Source organism: Rhineura floridana, chromosome 4 (genome assembly GCF_030035675.1).
Source record: "Rhineura floridana isolate rRhiFlo1 chromosome 4, rRhiFlo1.hap2, whole genome shotgun sequence".
NCBI classification, from domain to species: domain Eukaryota; kingdom Metazoa; phylum Chordata; class Lepidosauria; order Squamata; family Rhineuridae; genus Rhineura; species Rhineura floridana.
The window spans coordinates 171,852,494-171,876,458 of record NC_084483.1 but is presented as its reverse complement, the minus strand read 5'-3'; the positions used below and the strand labels follow the sequence as shown (position 1 = coordinate 171,876,458).

At 41.3% G+C, this 23,965-nt stretch overlaps 1 protein-coding gene across 1 annotated transcript in view; it reads right to left on the bottom strand.

The window, feature by feature from the left end:
• USH2A (usherin) overlaps positions 1–23,965 on the bottom strand; it is a 766,975-nt gene that overhangs the window by 88,907 nt on the left and 654,103 nt on the right. Inside the window, exon 60 of the mRNA XM_061626123.1 lies at positions 23,014–23,368. Within this exon, the coding sequence (XP_061482107.1) occupies positions 23,014–23,368 (355 nt within the window). The remainder of the gene's footprint in view (positions 1–23,013; positions 23,369–23,965) is intronic.

Below are 23,965 nucleotides of genomic sequence, written 5' to 3'. Positions count from 1 at the left end.
CTACTGTAAGGACAGAATATGGAGAAACTGACTGGTTCCCCATTGGAAAGGGTGTGAGACAGGGGTGTATTTTATCACCCTATTTATTTAATCTATATGCAGAACATATCATACGGAAAGCAGGATTGGACCAAGATGAAGGAGGTGTGAAAATTGGAGGGAGAAATATCAATAATTTAAGATATGCAGACGATACTATACTACTAGCAGAAAGCAGTAATGATTTGAAACGAATGCTGATGAAAGTTAAAGAGGAAAGCATAAAAGTAGGACTATAGCTGAACGTCAAAAAGACTAAAGTAATGACAACAGAAGATTTATGTAACTTTACAGTTGACAATGAGGACATTGAACTTATCAAGGATTATCAATACCTCGGCACAGTGATTAACCACAATGGAGACAATAGTCAAGAAATTAGAAGAAGGCTAGGACTGGGGAGGGCAGCTGTGAGAGCACTAGAAAAGGTCCTCAAATGTGAAGATGTATCACTGAACACTAAAGTCAGGATCATTCAGATCATGGTATTTCTGATCTCTATGTATGGATGTGAAAGTTGGACAGTGAAAAAAGTGGATAAGAGAAAAATCAACTCATTTGAAATGTGGTGGTGGAGGAGAGCTTTGCGCATACCATGGACTGCAAAAAAGACAAATAATTGGGGGTTAGAACAAATTAAACCAGAATTATCACTAGAAGCTAAAATGATGAAACTGAGGTTATCATATTTTGGACACATCATGAGAAGACATGATTCACTAGAAAAGACAATAATGCTGGGGAAAAGAGAAGGGAGTAGAAAAAGAGGAAGGCCAAACAAGAGATGGATTGATTCCATAAAGGAAGCCACAGACCTGAACTTACAAGATCTGAACAGGGTGGTTCGTGACAGATGCTCTTGGAGGTTGCTGATTCATAGGGTCATCATAAGTTGCAGACGACTTGGAGGCACATAACAACAAGACCCACAAGCTTTCCCACTGTTTTGGAGTTATTTCTTCTCCCATGTCCTTTTCCCAGAGTAGGGATAGGATTTTCTGAAAATTTTCGTGTGGATCTCATCTGCACAGATTTTTTTCTAATTCCCATCTCGCTCCTTAATCTTGATATAATATATACATATACATTCCAGGTTTCTAAAGTAACCAGCACATAAATAGATACATACAACCAGGGCCCAGGGAGCCCACCCGCTACTAACTCTCCCGCTGCAGTAAATGTTGGCTGTGCGTGCATGTCTGCCATCAACCAAGATGGCGGCCAAGGCTTCCCTGAGGGGCTGATGCCTCTGCCACCATCTTGGTTGATGGCAGGCATGTGCGCAGTGTGGCCACTATTCACCCCAATGGGAGAGGTAGGTGGAGCATGCAGGCAGGTGTTGTGGGCCTGCAAGGTTGTATGGTGGGTGCCTGGGAGCTCCTTCTCTGTGATCTGCAGCAGGGTCAGGAGCCAATGCTTCAGCCAAGTCTTCAGTAAGCACTGAAAAGGTAACAGAGAAAGGGGAGGGAATTCCAAAGTGTCAGTGCCACAACACTAAAGGTCCTGTTCCTATGTTGTGTGGAACAGACCTCCTGATAAGATGGTATCTGCAGGAGGCCCTCATTTGCAGAGTGCAGTGATCGGCTGGGTATATAAAGAGTAAGACGATATTTCCTGTATCCTGGTCCCAAGCTGCATAGGGGTTGGTTCACTGAAACCAGAACCTTGAACTTGGCCCAGCAGCTAATGGACAGCTAATGGGTAGGTAATTTTTCTTAGTTTCCCCCAAAATCTCCAAACCATATTCTTTCCTGTCCCACACATCCTTCCATAATCCATCTGAACATAAGAGAGGATCCTGCAGACATTTCTGTCAATCTCCAGTTCTTTGGGCTAGTCAGCTCTCAGTACCACTCAGTCAATTTCATCCAAAAGTATTGTTATGGACAGGAGGTCCCACCCAGCTGTCTACAGACAGAAAAACCATATGATAGTAAAACTGTATGTTAATAGAGCTACTGGCTCTTAGCTCTGGTTTTGAAATCTCCCTCCTGTTGTAATGCTGGCAATCTAGCCACAGAATCTACACTTGGTAGGTCTACCATTTTGGTAGACCCAGCAGCTAGTACATCTCTTCTGAGCATGCTCAGAAGTATTTCCTTGAAGGTCACACTTACATAGCCAGGCCCCAAGAGTATGTTTGTTCCTTGCTGTTTGCATATTTTTCTTTCACTGCCTTTTTTGTGTGAGTGACCACTACAGCACACACTGTGAATCTTTTGTTTGTAAAATATATTTTTTCTTTTGTAGATGGGAATATTGGGAGGACTTAAATTACAATTTAAAAAAATGTGTTTGTTACACCTGCAGCAGTGCTGAGAGGCTTTTTTTCAAAAGCATGGGGGAACATGTATTTCTTTTTTGTCAGCAATGGATGTTGTGGAATGACCTTATTAAATACAAACAGAATTTTCTCATTAATGAGAAAGGTGCACTCTGTGCATGTTCATGCCATTTATTTCTGAGGCTCATAATTCCTAATCATGCCTGCACATTTTCCTTCTCAGTAAGAGCCTTACCTTTGCACTTTTTTTAAAAAGTCAGCCAGCCAGAAGATTTGGAGACCTAATTTAAAATCCCTCCTCTCTGTAACAGCCTCATTGTGTGGCATTGTGTATATTACTCTGGAACACTTTCAGTCAAAGGATAGCAATCTTGCCATGGTTTACAGCAGAAACTAAACAACAATCCAATAGTACTTTAAAGGCTAGCAAATGTATTATTACATACACTTTCATGGATTACCAAGAATGCTTCATCTGATGAAATAGACTGCAGCCCAAGAAATCTTATACAACAATAAATTTGTTAGTCTTTAAGGTGCTATGTATTGTTAGTCTTGTTTTGCTAAAAATGCACTATGGTCCACTTTACAGGGTTGTTGTGATGATAAAACAATATAAAACATTGTGGCAAATTAAAAATGCTATTACAAAAAGTAAGATGGTGCAGGCGATGGTTCAGGTGGGAACTCAGTGAAAAGTTACTTTTTTAAACTACAGCTCCCATCAGCCCCAGACAGCATGGCCACTGGATTGGGCTGATGGGTGTAGTAGTTCAAAAAAGTAACTTTTCCAAGCTCTGGCATAGCCTATGTGTAATACAGGAGCACCCTGCCTGCACATCCCACCGAAGCAAGTCTGTTCCAGCAGACAGACACATGTTGAATTTGCTGAGGACCTATTGATGCAAATTGAAGTGTAAAGTATACTTTAAAGTATATTTGCTGTATATCTCCTCCTTCCTATATGTATCAATGCTTCTATGCACATATACTGTATATTGATACTGCTATTGGAATATTTCTATATGTTTCTGCACTGCTATGCATTTACTATAAATATTATTCTATCATTGTATTCACATTTATGACTGTATCTTTCAAATATACATAAGAAATGCTCCTAGTATGGAAAATGTCAGAAATACAGTGTTTGAGATAAAGCCAGGAATGTTTGTAACTTGCTCCATCTTGTTTGCAAAACAAAGCACAGTGTCTGTTACACTATGCTTGTATGTACTACAGAACCAGCTAGTTACCCAAGGCCACTGATGACAGAGTGGTATATGTTATGATAACATGTAGAGGATGTGTGGATGTGAATGAATTTCTTTTTCTTTTTCTAGGGCTTATGGCTGAAACTGGAGGCACTGAAGGTTATCAATATGGCAATAACAGGGGAGTGTCTGGAATACATCAACCATAAACAAATGTTGTAATTCTAATGTAAGTCTGAGTACCCTAAAAGAGATCCCATGACCTTGATAGGCACCAAGCTGGTATGAGAAAGAGAAGATGCAGTCCTGAGAACACAGATGGACCAAGAGACTGACCACACTACAAGTGCCAACCGACCAGCTGATGGATGAGATACCGGGCTCAGTAAAGATATCAAAAGAACATCAAAACATTATTTGACTATAAAGACACCCCAGCTTCACCAGAAACTTTGAGAAGTTTTCTATCACCTGAGATTCCTGTGAGCGTGCCTCCTCCCCTTCTCCAAGTTCCTTCTACCTTGCTACAGTACTCGTTGGCCACCAGTTACTTGATTGAGTGATCAGGACTATTGGGTATATCTAATTTTGCATTTTACCATTCCTGCAATGGGTGACTCACCTTCGGCTGGGTCAAATGGACATCTTTCAATAAATCTTTTAAAACTTTTATATTGGTGTGGTCCCAACTCTCCTTCTGCTTGTCCCTGTTATCTCCTGGCTTGATCACCCAGGCTTTGGGTTCATTGGTAAGACCTAATTTCCCCACACTACTTATCACTATTTGACTTTTAGGGTTTTTTTCACCTAATTCCAAACCTGGCTACACATACACCTCCCAATTCAAAATCAGGGACAGGCAGGCTAGAGGTAGACTTTTTATTATTATCATTATCGGTATTACTTTTATATCCATTCCACTTTTCCTCTGAGGATTTCAATAGCATTCACGGTCTCCATTCTCCCATGTTATCTTCACAACAATCCCATGTGGCAGTTTAGACTGAGATACAGTGATTGGCTCCAGATCACACAGTGAGCTTTGTAGCTGAGTGGTGGTTAAAACCCCGATTAATATCCTTCCATGTTTTTCTACATATAAGTGAATAAGCTGGGGGAAGAGGAATAATATTTTCCCATCAGGTCTGGAAATTTATGGGAGACCTTATTAATAGTCCTGTGTGTCATCTTTAAGGCTAACCAATTCAGGCTGCTATCCTGTGCATACTTATCAGGCAGCAATCTCCACAGAATAGGGTGGCTCACCTCTTAGTAATGTATGGTTTCTTTGGCATGAACCCACACTAGAAATTGTGACAGCAACTCTGAACCAAGGTAAAACAGTTAAGTGTAAGTATTTATACAACTGTAATGTTTAAATGTCCACTGTTTCTTTACAAAGGAGGAGAACAGGGAGAGAATCAGAACAGGTAGAGGCCACACAGGTTTTCTGTGACAGCAGGGACCCTTTCTGAACCAAAATAAGACACTTTTTAGTTTAGTTAGGTGCTACATATTTGTACAACTGCAATGTTTAAGTGTCTTTGCAAGGAAGCAGTATGGGGAGAAAAGCAGAACAACTGGTTGTGCCCCTGGAACTTCATTGACCATGCCCCCATGACTTTCTAGCAGCCCACCTGAATATATTTTAACTGGAACACCTAGGGATTAAACCTGGAACTTTCTGCATGCTACAATCCCTTTCGAAATGAACAATTGCTCTGGAGGGACTGAGAAGACACTATAGATTAAAACAAGAAAAAATGTCAATCATTAAGGGTTCTTATTAAAAATTACATATGGAATCATTCTTTTGTTTGACCATTAATAAATAAATAGGGGACACTGGAGTTAGTCTCTAGAGCAGCCTTTCCTATCCTACTAGCCATGATGGCTGTGCTCTGCCACCCTAGTCAGAGGCAGCATGCTTCTGAAAACCAGTTGCCGGAAGCCTCGGGAGGGGAGAGTGTTCTTGCACTCGGGTCCTGCTTGTGGGCTTCCCCCAGGCACCTGGTTGGCCACTGTGAGAACAGGATGCTGGACTAGATGGGCCACTGGCCTGATCCAGCAGGCTCTTCTTATGTTCTTATGTTCTTATCCTGATGCCCTCCAGATGTTTTGAACTACAATTCCCATCAGCCTCATCCAGCATAGCCAATGGTCAGGAATGATGATCTGGAGGACACCAGATTGGGAAAGGCTGCTCCAGACCAAGACTAGTTACTGCAACTTTGAGCCACTTTATGGAAAGGTGAAATATGAATACACACCTCTGGATCTTTTTCTGTCTCTCCAAGTTATTTATCTTCTATATAATGAAAGACCTCCCCTTTAATTCCTTTCTCTTGTTATTTCATGTTTCATATTACTCCTGATGTTTGACTTAAGCTGTGTATAGCCGCCCTGAGTGCCCTATTGTAGGGTAGAAGGGCGGGATAGAAATATTTTAAATAAATAAATAAATATAAGGTCTCTGAGCCTTGCTTCCTGCTCTCACACACTTAACTGTATGGTTTGCATGGACCCTGCTCATGTATACCATCTGAGATCTTCTATTTTGCAAGACTCCAAATGAACAGTATCAATAAATGTCTGGAGGTCAGGGGCTGGCCAGCAAGCACAATACCAGTCAGCTACCTGCATATGTTCATTTATCCCAAAAATGCACACCTGAACAAAGCCATCCATTTCCTAGACAATCAGTGATGAATAATTTGGAGACTTAGTGTATCTACACATTTTATGAATCCCTCTGATTGCAAGGCTTCTTTTACACACTCCTATCAGGCTCTTATGATTAATAGATTACAAGACAATGGTATATTTTCTACTGGAGCCTCCTTAGTTCAAAGTTACAATAAAGCTAGGGTCATCCATTCCTGACCAGTTCCATTTAAAAAGTGAGCTTTGCATCTTGAAAGCTGAATTCAAATAACATGAATAATTTGAAATGCATGTGTCGGGTGTGGGTCATTTCACTTGGATTAGAAAGTAAATGTCTCTCTATTTGAGAGTTCAATGGTTGCTGCAACTTAAAAATCTCTCCACTGTTAGACATAATTAAAATACTCTAACAGTGATTTCAGTAATTTAAACATTGCAGTATTGTAATATTTTTCTAGGCTTCAGGAGTTCACAACTGTTTGGCCCAATCCAATCTGGGAACACTGGAGAAGTTATCACCCATCAAGGTAATTACTTTCAAGTTGAAATAATTACTCCATCAATGTTAATGGTCTTTCAACTTCAATAAAGCACTCACCTGCCGATAATCACTGCTAACCTCTTGCTCTCATGCAATTCCCTCTCTATTTAGTGGGTTATATTGCAGCCGTTAGAGTGGTCACTTGTCCTGAACAGCTGCTGAATTTCACTTTGCTTGTCTATGAACCATAAAAAAATTAGTCATCTGTGTATGATTTCCACATAACCCATAAGCCCTTGCAGAGCTAAGGATGTGATCTTCTAGCTCTAATAGGGCATGTCTGGGCCAGCCATCTTGTTTCTGTTGGTGGCTACTCTCCATGCTAGCAGCAGCACAGCAGTTCAATTAACATTTGCCCCCTCATTGCCACTTGTGGCATTTGGTCTTTGCTAAGTGGCACATAGCCTGCACTGGTGGCATATGAAGCTCTCAGTAAAATGTTATTGATCAATGTGCAATACTTACTTTTATATTTCCATTATCTTATTTATAATAGTACTGTTATATAACTGTAACTACAGCTAATGTGTCTAAACCTGCTTGCTTTCCTTTTCCCTCCCCATTCTTTTCTCCTTTTGCATCAAATCTCTTAGACTGCTAAATTGTGGGCAGGGACTCTTAATCTTTGAAGTTAGGATTTTAAGATGCTTTGTAAGTGATGAATAAATCAATTACTATTATTATTCCAGAGCTTGGAAAAGTTACTTTTTTGAACTACAGCTCCCATCAGCCCAATCCAATGGCCATGCTGGCTGGGGCTGATGGGAGTTGTAGTTCAAAAAAGTAACTTTTCCAAGCTCTGATTATTACTATTACTATTACCAACTACACCATGGCTGCAATTGTAAGCACACTGGTGTGTTTGTGTCAGAAAGGGATGTGTGTGAAAAAATAAAGAATGAAGCAGGGAGAGGGGGTGGGGCAGGACTATGATAACAGTAAAAGGAAAGGCTGGAACTTTCTCTCCAGTGTACTTATTAATGAGCAAAATTGTCCAAATAGTAGTGAATCAATGGGGTGATTGTTCCAGACTTTGGGGCAAATGAAGTACAATTGTTTCTCACTTCCTGACACAGGAACGTTACTCAGTCCTAGGGATTGGAGAAGAAATTTGATTCAGTTCATAACTAAAAGTGAATCTATCAAATCTGCACTTTCCAAAGGTTTGGTAATACTTATTCTTCTGTCTCTCCACACACATCCCCGAATCTTGAACTATGATAGAAATAGAATCTAACTGATTAAATAAAGGGCAGACCTTACTGCTAGCTTGATACTGTAAGTCTTGCAAAGTAACATGAAAGCTTGCGTGAGAGAATGACTAATGGCATATCCCATGAGAGAGCTCCAGTTGATACGCTTTAGGAGATTAAATGCTTTAGCTTAGTACCTCCATAAACTATATTTTAAAGGGGGATGTTTAATCATTGGGATGCTAGTTCTTTTAATACAATTAGATTTTAATTAAAACATCTAATTCACAAATCTGCAGTTAAGGGTTTTGCCAGCAAATTCATGGGGACATTCTATTTCCACAGAGTAGTAACTTCACTTTCAAACATGATGTCTTTGTTTAGCCTCTTGTGGAACTGAACACACACACACATGGATATTGTTCATGTTAGCATTAGAGTTAAATTGCTAGCAGAAGCAGAACTGTATCAGAATCTCTGTTGCACACTTTACCCTACATATAATCACACTGAACCTCTGGCTTTTAAGAAAACAACCAAGCTGGCTTTTATTAAAGGAAGTGTCGTGAACCTGTATATGTTCATGAGTTATTAAAAAAAATCTCATAAGTAATATCTTGGCTCAAGCAAGGGGCTCTGGGAGATTCTACAGTTAGGAAAAGACAGGCCTCTGACAAAGCAAAATCCTGAGTTTCACTTTCCAGCTGAGGACGGTTAAGAAGAAGCCTAAACACTAACACCTGGCTATCTGTGCTGAGAGCTATTCGCTATAAAAATGAAATAAATTAATAATTAAAATTAAAATTAGCAAGTGCCTAGCACTCAAGGTCATTCTTGGCCTGTGAAGTTTGAAACACGGTTGAGAGGGGGGCCTGAAGGCGCGCAAAAGGGAGAAACATCTAGAAAGGGGTTACATCAGCCCATTCCTGATTGGATAATTAATCTGGGACCGTTAGGATCCTTTCCCTTAAGTATAGGGCTGGAATCCCAAAGCTTTTGTTCCCTGAAGTTGACCTAAAGGGTTCCTGGTTCCCTAAGAGTTGCCTATGGGAGGCAACTACGCAGGGTTCCATTCTTCTTGTTCTGATGCCAACCTCTCTTAGGAGAGTAGTCATTGCAACCATCTACCTCATGAGGAAGAGGAAGAACTGCCCAAAAGTCTGCAATGCTATCTAGCAAAACAAATGCAGTTGCTGACTCTACAATTTAAGGCTATGAAGGAAGACCGCCTGAGTCGAGAGAGTTTTGCTCGTGAGCAGAGACAACCGCGAGATGGGAGACCAAACCTCTATAAAAAGGCTTTTCCGACCTTCCGTGAGATGGATGACATCTTTACCTATTTTCAAGTTTTTACCCATGCTTGCAGAGATCAAGGCATAGCAAAAAGGCATTGGATGAGCGCATTAAGAATTAATGCTGAAGGTGAGCTTCGCGAACTTTTAAATTCCGTTCCTGAGGAATTTGCTGATGACTTTGATCATTTTTACACCTTAGCTAGATCACATTTTGCTATGACTGCTGAAGACTGCTTTTGGCGCTTGGAAGCAGACCAGAAGAAGCCCAAGGAGAGCTTTGCAGCATTTTCAGCCTGGATGGGCAGAAATGCAGAGCGCTGGGCTAATACTGCAGACGCTACGACCCGAGGCCAAGTTTTAGACCTGTTTGCTAAAGAAATGTTTTTTAAATGACTTCCTCGAGAGCTGGCAGCTTTGGTCAGGGATCAGCAACCCCAAACGCTTGCCAAAGCTGGCACCTTAGCGGACAGAATGTTTAAAAACAGAGCAGGAGGTGAGCAGTTTGCTCCGTTTAGGAAACCTGAGAATGTTCCTGCCAAGCCATGTGGGCGAGAGACTTCAGGAATGCAGAAACCATGGCAACCATCAGGAGGGGCGAGATCCCCCAAAGCAGCCTTTACGTTGTCGGTGCCTGGATTACAAAAGAGCTCTTTAGAGGCAATAAAGTGCTTTAAATGCGGAAAAGAGGGACATAAAGCTAATTTCTGTGCTGAGGTTTTGCCTAAACCTAACCCCACTGTGAGGAAGAACCCAAAGGTTGCGCCGGTCGTATGTGTGAGAGACTTGGACGCACCTGGGGAAGAGCCTCCAGAAATTTCATCTTGGTCGTCAGCGGAAGAGAATGATGGGGAAGAGTCAGACTTTGTATTCTTCGCCCCAAGCTCACAAGACCGCCCTGAAACTCCTCGGGGTCCAGTGGTCAAAACCATCTCGGTGAGTGTCGTTCAAAATACGGACATGGGAATGGAGGGAGGAGCAAATAATAGCTCTTCTCCTGACAAAAACTCAACCAGCTTCCTTTCCCCTGAATGTAAAGAATGGGCTCAAACGCAGTTCTCAGAGCCCATATATGTTAATTGTATTAAGGTCATGGGGAGAGTGGACACAGGGAGTGAGATAACAAGCGTGGCTGAACATTTAATAAAGCCAGAACAATATGTTCCTGGACTTAAATTGACTGTTACCGCTTATGGTCAAAAGACAGTTCAAGTTCCCGTGGCTGATGTGGTGCTCTCATATAAGAATTGGACTGGGCGCCATAGAGTTATAGTCCATTCGGACAATCAGTTATGGGACATTTTGATAGGAGTTGACCTACTTTTTCTGAGTCAGCAAGAGACTGTACGTAGGGCTGAAATAAATGCTCTTACCAGGTCTCAAACTCTTTTGAAATCCTTGGAGTACGATGTGGAGAAATTGCCCCTGGATGGGAAAGAAGTAGGAGCTTCAGAAGAGAGAGCTGTGAGCCTGCCTGAGCAACAGGAAAAAGTTCCTCTTTGCAGCCCAGAGCGGGGGGGGGCAGTGGAATGTAAGCTACCAGCGGCCAGCTCTCAGGAATTTACGACAGCTTTATTGGAGAATGTGAGTTTGCAAAGCTGCAGGGAAGAAGCTGAAAGAAGCCCTCCTGCTTTATCAGAGACTGTAAAAGTGAGATTTTATTGGGACAAAGGTTTGCTCTACCGAGAACATATTCCCCGTGGGAACTCCATGGACTGGCAACCGGCTAGCCAGCTGGTTGTCCCAAAGCCATTTCGATTGGATGTATTGCGGCTGGCCCATGATGTTGTGACTGCAGGTCACTTAGGGGTTAAACGAACCTTGTTTTCTGTTACCCAACACTTCTATTGGTCCTCAGTCGCTAAAACTGTCAAGGAATACATGAAATCCTGTCATATTTGTCAACATGTAGGGTTTGCGCATGATCACCCCAAAGCACCCCTACAAGTGTCCCAGATTGTGGCAGACCCCTTTGCTCGAGTGGCCGTGGATGTGATCGGCCCTTTCAATCCGACCAAGACTGGGAGAAGATTTATTCTGACAGTAATTGACTTTGCCACGAGATTTGCTGAAGCTATTCCTTTAAGCTCCATCACTGCTCCAGTTATAGCCAAAACTCTGCTGGAGTTATTTTCTTGTTGGGGTTTCCCTAAGACTATCCTGTCTGACCAAGGGCCTGGCTTTGTTGCCAAGTTAATTAAAAAACTTTGGGAACTTGCTGGCATGGAGCACCACGTCAAGACTGCTGGAAATCATGCCTCAAATGGTTTATGTGAAAAAATGAATTCCACCATTAATAGGATGTTAAGAGCTTATGTGTTAGAACATCCTAAAGATTGGGATGTAGCTTTACCTTTTCTGATGTTTGCCTATAGGGCTACACCTTCTGCCAGCTTGGGCTCCAGTCCCAACCAACTAGTTTTTGGGAGGGATTTGGTGGGGCCTTTGTCGTTGCTCAAGACTGAGTGGGAGGGAAGGTTGGAGTCTGTATCTGTGCCTGTGGTGTCCTACCTGCAAAATCTGCAGAATATTCTGAGGGATGTTTTGGCCGTTGCTCATGAGAATTTGGGGGAGGCTCAACAACAACAGAAGGCCATTATGATACCCAGGCAAAGACAAGGCAATTTGCTGAGGGGTCAGAAGTTCTGGTATTGAAGGCCCAAGTGGACAATAAGTTATCTGTGGCCTGGGAAGGTCCCCTTATTGTCAAGGCCCAGTTGAGTGACACCAATTATCTGCTTGTTGACCCTAACTCCCATAAGAAACCTAAGGTTTATCATGTCACTATGATGAAGCAGTATTTTTCTAGGAAACACCTGGTTCTGACTTGCACTCATGCTCATGAGACTGCTGAGGATGCCTTATCTTGTCTATTTGTTCCAGTTGACTGATATTCCTGTTTATACCTATTCCACTGACTGATTCCCGGCTCTGATGACCTTTGGACTGTTTTTAGATGTTGTTTTACTCTTTTATGCTTTTAACATGGCTTTTTGGATCCCTATTTGATTTTATGGCTTATGACCTTTTTTGGATTTTGGACCAGCTTTTGGATTACCCCATTTTCTATCTTATCTCTTTATTCATTTAATAAAGTCTTCTTTTTATTGTCTCATATTTTTGGGTATTTTAAGGGTCCCTTAATTTTTCTCTTAGGTGTTATTTTGTAATATTTTCTTTATAGCTTTTGAAACCTATGTAGAAGGCATAAGTCAAGAAGTAGCTCACTTGCTTTATTGTATTATTGATATATTTTTCTTTTAATGATGTATATTGTGCATTTTGATGTATTGATTGTAAATTTCTGATGTTTTTTTTATCCCTGGTTGCTGTGGTGATGAAGCAGAACTGTTCAGAGTTCTGACATCACCTTCCCGAAAAGGGGCGTGTCATGAACCTGTATATGTTCATGAGTTATTAAAAAAATCTCATAAGTAATATCTTGGCTCAAGCAAGGGGCTCTGGGAGATTCTACAGTTAGGAAAAGACAGGCCTCTGACAAAGCAAAATCCTGAGTTTCACTTTCCAGCTGAGGACGGTTAAGAAGAAGCCTAAACATGAACACCTGGCTATCTGTGCTGATTAGCAAGTGCCTAGCACTCAAGGTCATTCTTGGTCTGTGAAGTTTGAAACACGGTTGGGAGGGGGGCCTGAAGGTGCGCAAAAAGGAGAAACATCTAGAAAGGGGTTACATCAGCCCATTCCTGATTGGATAATTAATCTGGGACCGTTAGGATCCTTTCCCTTAAGTATAGGGCTGGAATCCCAAAGTTTTTGTTCCCTGAAGTTGACCTAAAGGGTTCCTGGTTCCCTAAGAGTTGCCTATGGGAGGCAACTACGCAGGGTTCCATTCTTCTTGTTTTGATGCCAGCCTCTCTTAGGAGAGTAGTCATTGCAACCATCTACTTCATGTGTAAGTATTAGGCTAGAAAAGGTTGTTATTTTCTTGTTGTGTCTGTGAATCCTCTTGTTTGTACCAAAACCCCTGTTTGGGTGTATGGTCTTAAAGGATTACTTGCTGCTATATATTTGATGTGCACTTATATATTTTAATAAAGCTACTTCTATTTAACCTGGTGTGTTCATTGAGAGAGAGGGTGGTTCTGAATTCGGCACCTTGACCATCTCAGTCACGTAACTACCAAAGAGGGAGAAAGAAGTTAAAAGCTTAACTCTAAATTGAGGTATTAAACCAGAGGTTCCTGGCAAGGAGTGTAACTGTGGCTCTTGCCTCATAAGATCTTGGTTTTACCTATTGCCTGGTCTCAGAGATCCCCTGGCTCTGAGTGGACCAGTAACAGGGGTGGTGGCAGCCTACCTTCTACCTTGCAGGGTTAGTGTTGGATTGCACAGCCTTGGCAGGGGTGAATTGATATTTTTCGGTTCCAGTCCCATTTCCTTAAGGGTGGGGTTTGGGTCTGATGCATGGTCCCTGTGCCTTGACGGTAGGGATTCATGACAGGAAGTACATGTTGATAGGAAAGATGCCTAGTTCGGCTAACTAAAGTGGAGATGCCAGAAGGCATGCTTGATCTTGCATCTCAAGAGAAGAAAGCTCCAAAAAGTCTCCTCTCAAAAGGGAGGTATGGAAGGATAAAAGAAAGGAAGTATGAAGTGAGGTCAGCAACCCTAAGAATAGCACTGGAAGGAAGGTCAACACAGGTTAGAACATGAAAGGACAGTCTAGGAAGCATGGAGGTTCCTCTCTCTAACTACTTCAAGAGAGACACTATACTTGAAGAGACACATATGAAGAGAGATACTGTATACAAGTGCTTAAATGCTAACGCAATAAACCTCCAAGCCAAGAGGGGAAACTGGAGTGCTTGGTCTTAGAGTACAGCATTGATACAGTGAGCATAACAGAGACCTGGTGGAATGGAGAAAGCCAGTAGGACACAGTAATCCCTGGATATAAACTATATTGAAAGGTCCGGGAAGGACATATTGGAGATGGTGTCACTATATATATGAAAGAGGGCATTGAATCCAGCAAGCTAGAAACCCCAAAAGAGCCAGACTCCTCAACAGAAGAATTGTGGGTCATGATACCAAGCCCCAAGAGCAATTTAGTACTGGGGACATTCTATCATGCCCCTGATCAAAACGCTCAGGGAGAGTTCTTGCACTCAGTTCTTGCACTCAGGTCCTGCTTGCGGGCTTCCCCCAGGCACCTGGTTGGCCACTGTGAGAACAGGATGCTGGACTAGATGGGCCACTGGCCTGATCCAGGAGGTTCTTCTTATGTTCTTAGATCTTGAGATGAAAAATGAAATTAAGGAAGCATCCAAAATAGGAAATGTAGTAATGAGTGACTTCAACTACCCTGACATATACAGGCTACAAATGTGTTTCAGTCACCACAAAGAAGTAAAATTTCTAGATACCCTAAATGACTGTGCCTTAGAACAGTTGGTCATGAAACTAACCAAAGGGTGGTGACCCTGGACTTAATCTTAAATTGCACCCAGGATCTGGTGCGAGATATAAGTGTTGTTGAACTGATTAGGAGCAGTGACCACAATGCTATTAAATTAAACATACATGTACATAGTCAATTGCCAAGAAAATCCAATATAGTCACACTTTTCAAAACTTCCCAAAAGTGAAGGAATTGGTGAAAAGAAAATTGAAAGACACAGTTATGAGGGTCAAATCACTCCAAAATGCTTGGGAGTTGTTTTAAAACACAATATTAGAAGCTCAACTGGAGTGTACACCATAGATTAGGAAAGGTACCACTAGGCCCAAGAAGATGCCAACGTGGTTAATGAGCAGAGTCAAAGAAACTAGTAGAGGCAAGAAGGCCTCCTTCAAAAAATGGTAGCCTTGTCCGAATAAGGAAAATGAAAAGGAACACAAACTCTGGCAAAAGAAATGCAAGAAGACAATAAGGAATGCTAAAAAAGAATTTGAGGAGCATATTGCTAAAAACACAAAACAACAACAACAGATTCTTTAAATACATTCAAAGCAGGATATTATCTAGGGAGGTGGTTGGACCTTGGATGACAAGGGAGTCAAAGGTGTGCTAAAGAAAGATAAGGAGATTACAGAGAAGCTAAATGAATTATTTGCATCTGTATTCACAGTGGAGTATACAGGGCAGTTCCCTATGCCTGAACTAACTTTTGCAGGAAGGGAGTTTGAGGAACTGAAGCAAATAATGATGATGAGAGATGACATTCTAGGCTTAACAGACAAAACAAAAAATGACAAATCGTCAGGTCTTGATGGCAACCACCCAAGAGTTCTCAAAGAACTCAAATGTGAGAAACTCAAAGAACAAAAATATGTAACTTGTCCCTCAGATTTGCCTCCATACCTGAGGACTGGAAGGTGGTCAATATAATGCCAAGGGATCCAGGAGGGATCCCAGAAATTACAGGCCAGCTAGCTTAACATCTGTCCCAGGAAAACTGGTAGAAAGGTTTGTTAAAGATAAAATAACCAAGCACCTGAAAGAACACACCTAGTTGAAGCTAAGTCAGCATAGCTTCTGCAAGGGTAAGTCACACTAATGTCACACTAATGTCACACTAATGGAGTTCTTTAAGTGTCAACAAGCATATAGATAGATATTATCTGGTTGACATAATGTACTTGGTCTTTCAAAGAGCTTTCAAAAAGTTACCTCAAAAAGAAACTCTCCTGAGTAAGCTTAGCAGCCATGGAATAAGAGAAGAGAACCTCTTGTAGATCAGGAACTGGTTAACAGCAGGAAGCAGACAGTAGGAATAAATGGACAGTTCTCCCAATGGAGGGTTGTAGAAAGTGGAGTCCCCCAAGGATCAGCAGTGGGATCTGTGCTTTTAAACTTGTTCATAAACAATCTAGAGTTAGCAGTGAGTAGTGAGGTGGCCAAATTTGCTGATGATACTAAATTGTTCAGCGTTGTTAAAACAAACAAACAAAAAATTGTGAAGAGCTCCAAAAGGATGTGTAGTAAAATGGCATATGCAATTTAATGTGAGCAAGGGTGAGGTGATGCATGTCAGGGCAAAAAAATCTTAATTTCACGTATACACTCATTGGGTCTGAACTGTCAGTGACTGACTAGGAATGAAACCTTGGCATTCTAGTGAATAGAGTGATGGATGTGTTGACTCAGTGTGTGGAAGCTGTGAAAAAGGCAAAATCCATCCTAGGGATCATTAGGAAAGGTAATGAAAATAGAACTGCTGATATAATATGCAAATGCATTTGGAATAATGTGTACAGTTCTGGTAGCCTCACCTCAAAAAGGATATTGTAGAGTTGGAAAAGGTTTCAAAAAGGGGAATCAAGATTTTCAAGGGGATGGAATGACTCCCCTATCAGGGAAGTTCACAGCATTTGAGGCTTTTTTGTTTAGATAAAAGGTGAGTAGTAAGTGACATGGTAGACATTTATAAAATTATGCATGGCATGGAGGGAGTGGATAGAGCTAAGCTTTTCTCTTTAGAACTCATGGACATCCAATGAAGCTGAACGCTTCAAGATTCAGGTCACATAAATCTGACACAGAGCATAGTTAAGCTATGGAACTTGCTCCCAGAGGAGGAAGTGATGGCCACCAACTCAGACGAATTAGAACATTAGACAAATTCATGGAGGATAATAATATCAAAGGCTACTGTGAGAACACAATGCTTGACTAGATGAGCCACTGGCATGATCCAACAGACTCTTCTTACATTTTCACATTCTTATGTTCTTACTCTTTCCCATGAAGACACATCAGCCCTCAGTGGAAGCTGAGTTGCATCCTAACACTTCAGGCAGTTCATATATTGGCCTAGTACTAATTAGGTCACTAATTAGAGAAGAAATCAAACTGAATTTGGAGGCACACTTCAGGAATTTTAAAGGAGTCCAAAGAGTTTTGATATTATTAGTAGCATATTTCATGGTATGTGGGTGGAAATTTTGCTTTGGGCAAGATTCCAGCACTGAATATGGCCCAAAACAAACCTTGAAGCAAATTTGCAGACACCTACTAGGGCAAAACATACAGATAATTTCAGGGAAGTTAAAAGCATTTTGAGTCTCATACGATTGACATTTCTTAGATTTCTCACAATCCTAGTCAAGGGCTTTGATGCTAGAAGAAATATGAATCACATCCAAAAATTCAGGCCTATTGGTATTAATATAAATTATTCAAAGGGATCATTTTGTGTTTTTGCATGATTTCATTCATTACAATGAGATTAATACTCCTAAATAATGGACTTCATTTCCACAGGATGGCTACCTACATACCATGTATTTAAAGCACAGCTCCCTCTCAAGAATCCTGAGAACTGTGGTTTGTTAAGAGTACTGGAAACTAGGGATGGAAATTTCTGTTAATTTTGGTTCTTTCAGTTTCTCATTTTTCCAGTCTTAAGTTCAGTTCTCCACATTTCTGTAGCAATTTTAAAAAAAATCTCATGAAAATTCTCCAGCATTTTAGGGTGAATTTCTCTTAATAAACACATTTTTGTAGGCAGATTGACTAATCTACAGATTTTTGCAAGCCATTTCTTGTTAACATTTTTGCATGTTATTTTCACTCATACATTAATTGTTATGCACACTTTCCCCTAATGTATACATCTTTGTAAACATTGGTTGGTTGGCGAACTGAAGCATAAGATTCTAATAAGCACAAATTTTGATAGATAGCTGTGTTTTGGTTCTCATATTGTTTTGGAATGTGTAAATTTGATAGATTCGGCGTTAAATGTGAACTGAATTGAAATTCTAGCCCATCCCTACTGGGAACTGTAGCTACAGTTACCAGATTCTTTGGGGCTGAAATATGCTTCAAGTGTGCTTTAAATGTATGGTATGTACTGAGCCTTTCCTCTTTTAATTCAGCATTTTAGCACCAAACATAAAGTTTGGGAGAAGTTCCCTGGAACATGAAAAGGGACAACCCTATAATGCAACACTGCACTATAGACGTCACTGCTCCTAATCTGCTGTATAGGAAGGTAGGCTAACAGTATAAGCTTAAGGCTAACACCTATATGGATTGTGAGTGCTAAATCAGCACATCCTGTCGCCAAATACAGAGCTCCATCCCATATGTCCTGCATTACATTTGGAGATATAAATACCTGCTTCAATATAAAACATTAATTTACAAGTAATATAAATGGGGGGGGAGCACCTTGTGAAGAGGTCTTGCTCTGAAAAGGCAAATTTTGAGCACAGTAACGCACAGTTTTAAATAAAAAGTGAAATAGTTTTTGTTTTGTTTGTTTGTTTGTTTCATTTTTAAACCGCCCATAGCGAGTGGCTCTCTGGGCGGTGTACAAAAGATTAAAATACAGAATATCACAATAAAATCAACCTACCAACAGTAAACATAGACAGCAAACAAAAAAAGATTTAAAATTATAACATTAAACGCTTAAAATGCCTGGGAGCATAGCCAGGTCTTAACCTGGTGCCGAAAAGATAGAAGCGTCGGTGCCAGGCGTACTTCTTCGGGGAGGCTGTTCCACAGTTCGGGGGCCACTACAGAAAAGGCCCTAGATCGAGTAACTGTCCTCCGGGCTTCCTGATGGGTTGGTACCCGGAGGAGGGCCTTAGATGCTGAGCGAAGTGACCGGGTCGGTTTATAGCGGGAGAGGCGTTCCACAAGATACTGCGGTCCCACGCCGTGTAAGGCTTTATAGGTCAAAACCAGCACCTTGAATCTGGCTTGGAAACAAATGGGTAGCCAGTGCAAATGGGCCAGAACAGGTGTTATATGCGCTGACCGGCTGGTCCTCGTCAGCAGTCTGGCTGCTGCGTTTTGCACTAGCTGAAGCTTCCGAACTGTCTTCAAGGGCAGCCCTACGTAGAGCGCATTACAGTAATCCAACCTAGAAGTTACCAGAGCATGAACAACTGAGGCGAGGTCATCCCTGTCCAGATAGGGGCGTAGCTGGGCTACCAACCAAAGGTGGTAGAACGCATTCCTTGCCACCGAGGCCACTTGCGCCTCAAGAGACAAGGAAGGATCGAAAAGAACCCCAAGACTACGAACCTGTTCCTTCAAGGGGAGTGTAACCCCATCTAAAACAGGGTAAACATCCACCATCTGGGCAGGGAAGGCATTCACCAACAGTGTCTCAGTTTTGTCTGGATTGAGTCTCAGTTTATTAGCTCTCATCCAGTCCATTATCGCGGTCAGGCAGTGATTCAGCACATCCACAGACTCACCTGTAGAAGATGAAAAGGAGAAATAGAGCTGCGTGTCATCAGCGTACTGGTGGCAACGCACTCCAAAACTCCTGATGACGGCACCCAGAGGCTGCATGTAGATGTTAAAAAGCATGGGGGACAAAACCGACCCCTGAGGGACTCCACAATGGAGAGTCCAAGGTGTCGAGCAATGTTCCCCAAGTACTACCTTCTGGCGACGATCCGCCAAGTAGGAGCGGAACCACTGCCAGGCAGTGCCTCCAACTCCCAACTCCGCGAGTCTCCCCAGAAGGATACCATGGTCGATGGTATCAAACGCCGCTGAGAGATCAAGGAGAATCAACAGAGTCACACTCCCTCTGTCCCCCTCCCGACAGAGGTCATCATACAGGGTGACCAAGGCTGTTTCAGTGCCAAAACCAGGCCTAAAACCGGATTGAAACGGATCCAGATAATCGGTCTCATCCAAGAGCACCTGGAGTTGACCGGCGACCACCCGCTCCAGAACCTTGTTTTAAATAGATATAGTAAAGTGCATCAATGTATATTTGATCAGCATGCATATATTTCTGACATATTTTTCCATTCCTGGTTTTCTAGGGTAATGTTTCTCCAGTGCCAAGAAAATATCAATTTAAAAGGTGTTAAAATGCTGATGCTAAAGAAACATACTGTGGCAACATTATTTTAAAAGCCATTTTGGTATGTTAAAGTGCCCTCAATGCAGCCATCTTGGATGTTTTCTGTCGTTGTTGGCATTTTGTGGCATACAGTTCAATGCATGATTGGAGAGATGAATTCCAAAGCTCAACAATATGCTGAACGGTACTTGAAAATGATTTTGAAAGCAACTAGAAACAAACCTTTTTGGGGGGAAATGTTCATGTATAGATATTTCAGGTCCTAGTATACTTTATAAATTAGAGAAGCAATAGAGGGAAGGAGACAAACATACAATCTTGCCATGTAACTGGGGCCATCTTTGCTTAATAAACAGCTGGAAGATTATTAATTGTACATACTTGTTAACATTTCCAAAAATTAAGAGAAAGAGATTCAGGCTCTTCCCCGACTTTGACATTTTGTCTCTGCTAGTTTGCTTATGATGAAAGTAAGCCAAGGGGGAAAAAAGCTCACGTTTCATACAGAATATGATATTCAGAAAATTTCAATATAGAATATGATAGTTGGTTCTTACATTTAAGTATAGATGATGTGAAATGAGAAGTTTCTGTTATTCTGGACTGGGGAGGAACTAAGGCCAGTTGATCCCAGGGCTGTTGTTCAGAATACTGGTACTTTCCCTGCCGCTACTTTAGATTAAAACATAGTGGCAGCAGATAGATTACTTATTGGAGAATGGTTTAATTAGAAAGGCAACAGACATCAGGGTGAAAAGAACAATAGTGGCCTACTTCCAGACATTTTCTATTCACATAAGAAGAACCTTGCTGGATCAGGTCAAAGGCCAATCTAGTCCAGCATTCTGTCTTTACAGTGGCCAACCAGATGCCCATGGGAAGCCCACAAGCAGGATCTGAGTGCAACAGTACTCGTCCTACTTGCGATTCCCAGCAACTGGTATTCAGAGACATACAGCCTCCAACAGTGGAGGCAGAGCATAACCATCATGGCTAGTAGTCATCAATAGCCTTCTCCTCCATGAATTTGTCTAATGCTCTTTTAAAGCCATCCAAGTTGGTGGCCATCAGTACTCCTTTTGGAAGCAAATTTCACAGTTCAACTATGCACTGTGTGAAGAAATACCACTTTCACATGTCCTGAATCTTCCAACACTCAGTTTCCTTGGATGGCCCCAGATTCTAATATTATGAGATAGGGGGGGAAACTTCCAACCATCCACTTTCTCAATGGCATGTATAATCCTATATACCTTTATCATGTCTCTCCTCTCCAGCCTTTTTTTCTAAACTAAAAAGCCACAAACTCTCCAATAGCGGAGTTGCTTCAACCCTTTAATCATTTTGGTTGCCCTTTTCAGAATAGTTGCCAGCTCTACAATATACTTTTTGAGGTAAGACATATGCAAAACAATGCTAGTCTAATGCTGTCTTTGACATTACCGTTGCTAAAATAACAAATTTACACAAAAATCACACCACTTCATCTTTCCCTCAGTTCCGCCATGTCTGACATGCAGCAATAGTATCCATCTAATTCCAAGTTACTATAGCTGTTAAGGTTTGCAAGCTACAATATGGAGGTGCCAGGTGTTACTGCTGGTAAAAGCTTTTTCTTTTTGTGGTGGTTGATTTATTTCTGATTCTGAAGAGTTATGAGGCAAATCTCCCTAATTACTAAACATAAATCACAGGAGTCAAACTAATGTTAATTTTGCTATCATGATTACACCAGCACGCACTTGGAATATGCAAAGAAAACATATTCCAGGGTTGAAAAATATCTGATTTTGCTATGATTTTGTTTCATTTAGACTTTTATAGGTTAAGACTCCAATCCAAAGCATATTTACTAGGAAATAAAGGTTGTTTTGTCTTATTCAGAGTAGACCCATTGAAATAAATGAACCTAAGTTAGGGAAAAATCCAAACCCAATATCTGTCGGGATGAACAAGTTAGGATCTGGTGGATCCCCAGCTCAACCAGAGCTGCATCAATGTGAGTCCCCAATCTCAGTTCCACCAGAGATAAGTTTCTCCACTGGGGCTCAGCCAAAGCAAAGCCAGCTCAGCTGAGGCTGGCGTAAGTCTCCCAAAATGAGCATTCTGGGGGAGTGGTGGGGGAGGGACCAGAAAGGGGGGACTTATATTGGATCCTAACTCCATTCAGCTCAGTCCCGTGACCTGGCAACCCAGCAGAATTTACACCAGCAAAAAGGGTGGTGTAAGTCAAACTCCGTTTTAAAGGTTCGTTTTCCCTCTTCCTAATGGAATGTGGATCTGACATACTTTATGCTGGCTTAATTTACACCAGTATAAACGATGCTGGCTTCCCATAGTTAGGATTGTTGCCTTAGTCATGTCCATTAACTTCAACATGTCTACTCTGAGTAGGATGAGCACTGAATACCACCCAAAGTTTTGCTATGTTCAATGGAACGTCTGAGTAAACATGCTTGGGATTGGGCTGGGCTGCTGTTTACATGCAGATGGTTAAGCAACTTGCCCTCATTGTTGCACATGAATCATCCATTGTTAGTATACATGAGCAATTAAGAAATACCCAATGTATATATGTTAAGATTACAACAAAATGAGGACGCTATGATAGATTAAAAAGTACTTCTTTTGAAAATTAAATTATTTTTAATACAAGTACTTACAATCCATGAGTGGCATTATTTAAAAGAGGCATCCTCCCTTTTCTCTCATACAGGAGAAATGCTTCTTCTAAGATGGTGCCTGCTACAATGTGTACATCAACTTAAAACAAAGTATCATTTTTGCTTCAGAATTGTTGTTTTTATCCATATATACATGTAACTGATTAATCAACTACAATTAATACAACTAAAAAACTAAGAGATTTCGAAATGGGTGACAGCCCAAATGTGTATGTCTAAACCATAACTGAGGTCAGAAAAGGAAACTGCATGCATTTCTAAAAACAACTCCTTAACGTTGGTTATTTGTCTAACACTTACCGATACAGTTAATGCAGTAACAGCTGGGGTATTAAATGTTGGGTCGCTCTGTCTCTCTTGATAGGCAACACGATATTGAGAAATGGCACCATTAGGAAAAGTGGGGTCAGTCCAATTTAGGAGCACAGAGTAAGCACTTATAGCTTGAGCCCAGGGAATCTTCATGCCCGAAGGTGGGGCTTCTAGAGTTTGTGTTGAAGACCACAGACTATCCACGGAGCCCTTGGAATTCTGAGCCCTGACATGGTATTCATACTCAGTGAATGGCTGAAGATCATCTGTAGCATCAATGAATTCTAAAGCACCTTCAGACCAGATGAATACAAGCAGTTCCTCCTGAGTGCCCACTGGACGTCTGAAAGTCATGCAAAAATTATATGTAAATAACTTAATAGTAATTAACAAATAAAAGACCATGTGATACTAAAGTACAACCTTCAAAATTACTGTAGCCTAGGATTGTTCAGTGTTTATCATTAATAATGCACAGGCTTATTATACCAAAAGAACCAGTGTGGTGTAGTGGTTAAGGTGTTGGACTACGACCTGGGAGACCAGGGTTCGAATCCCCACACAGCCATGAAGCTCACTGGGTGACCTTGGGCTAGTAACTTCCTCTCAGCCTCAGAAGAAGGCAATGATAAACCCCCTCTGAATACTGTTTACCATGAAAACCCTATTCATAGGGTCACCATAAGTCGAAATCAACTTGAAGGCAGTCCATTTCCATGATACCAAATTAATACATTACCTGATGTGCCATTTGTAATTGCAAACATGGCACATTTGCTGCAGTGAAATCAGTTTGGATATTGGGCAGGTGTCATGGACCTTTTCTTTGGCAACTTGAAATCTTTACCTTTCATAAAATTCAGTTGTTTTAATATTTTCATCTGTGGCATCTATTCCCAAGGGTTTTTCCAAGCTTTGAAAACTGCTGAGGGTCTTGGTG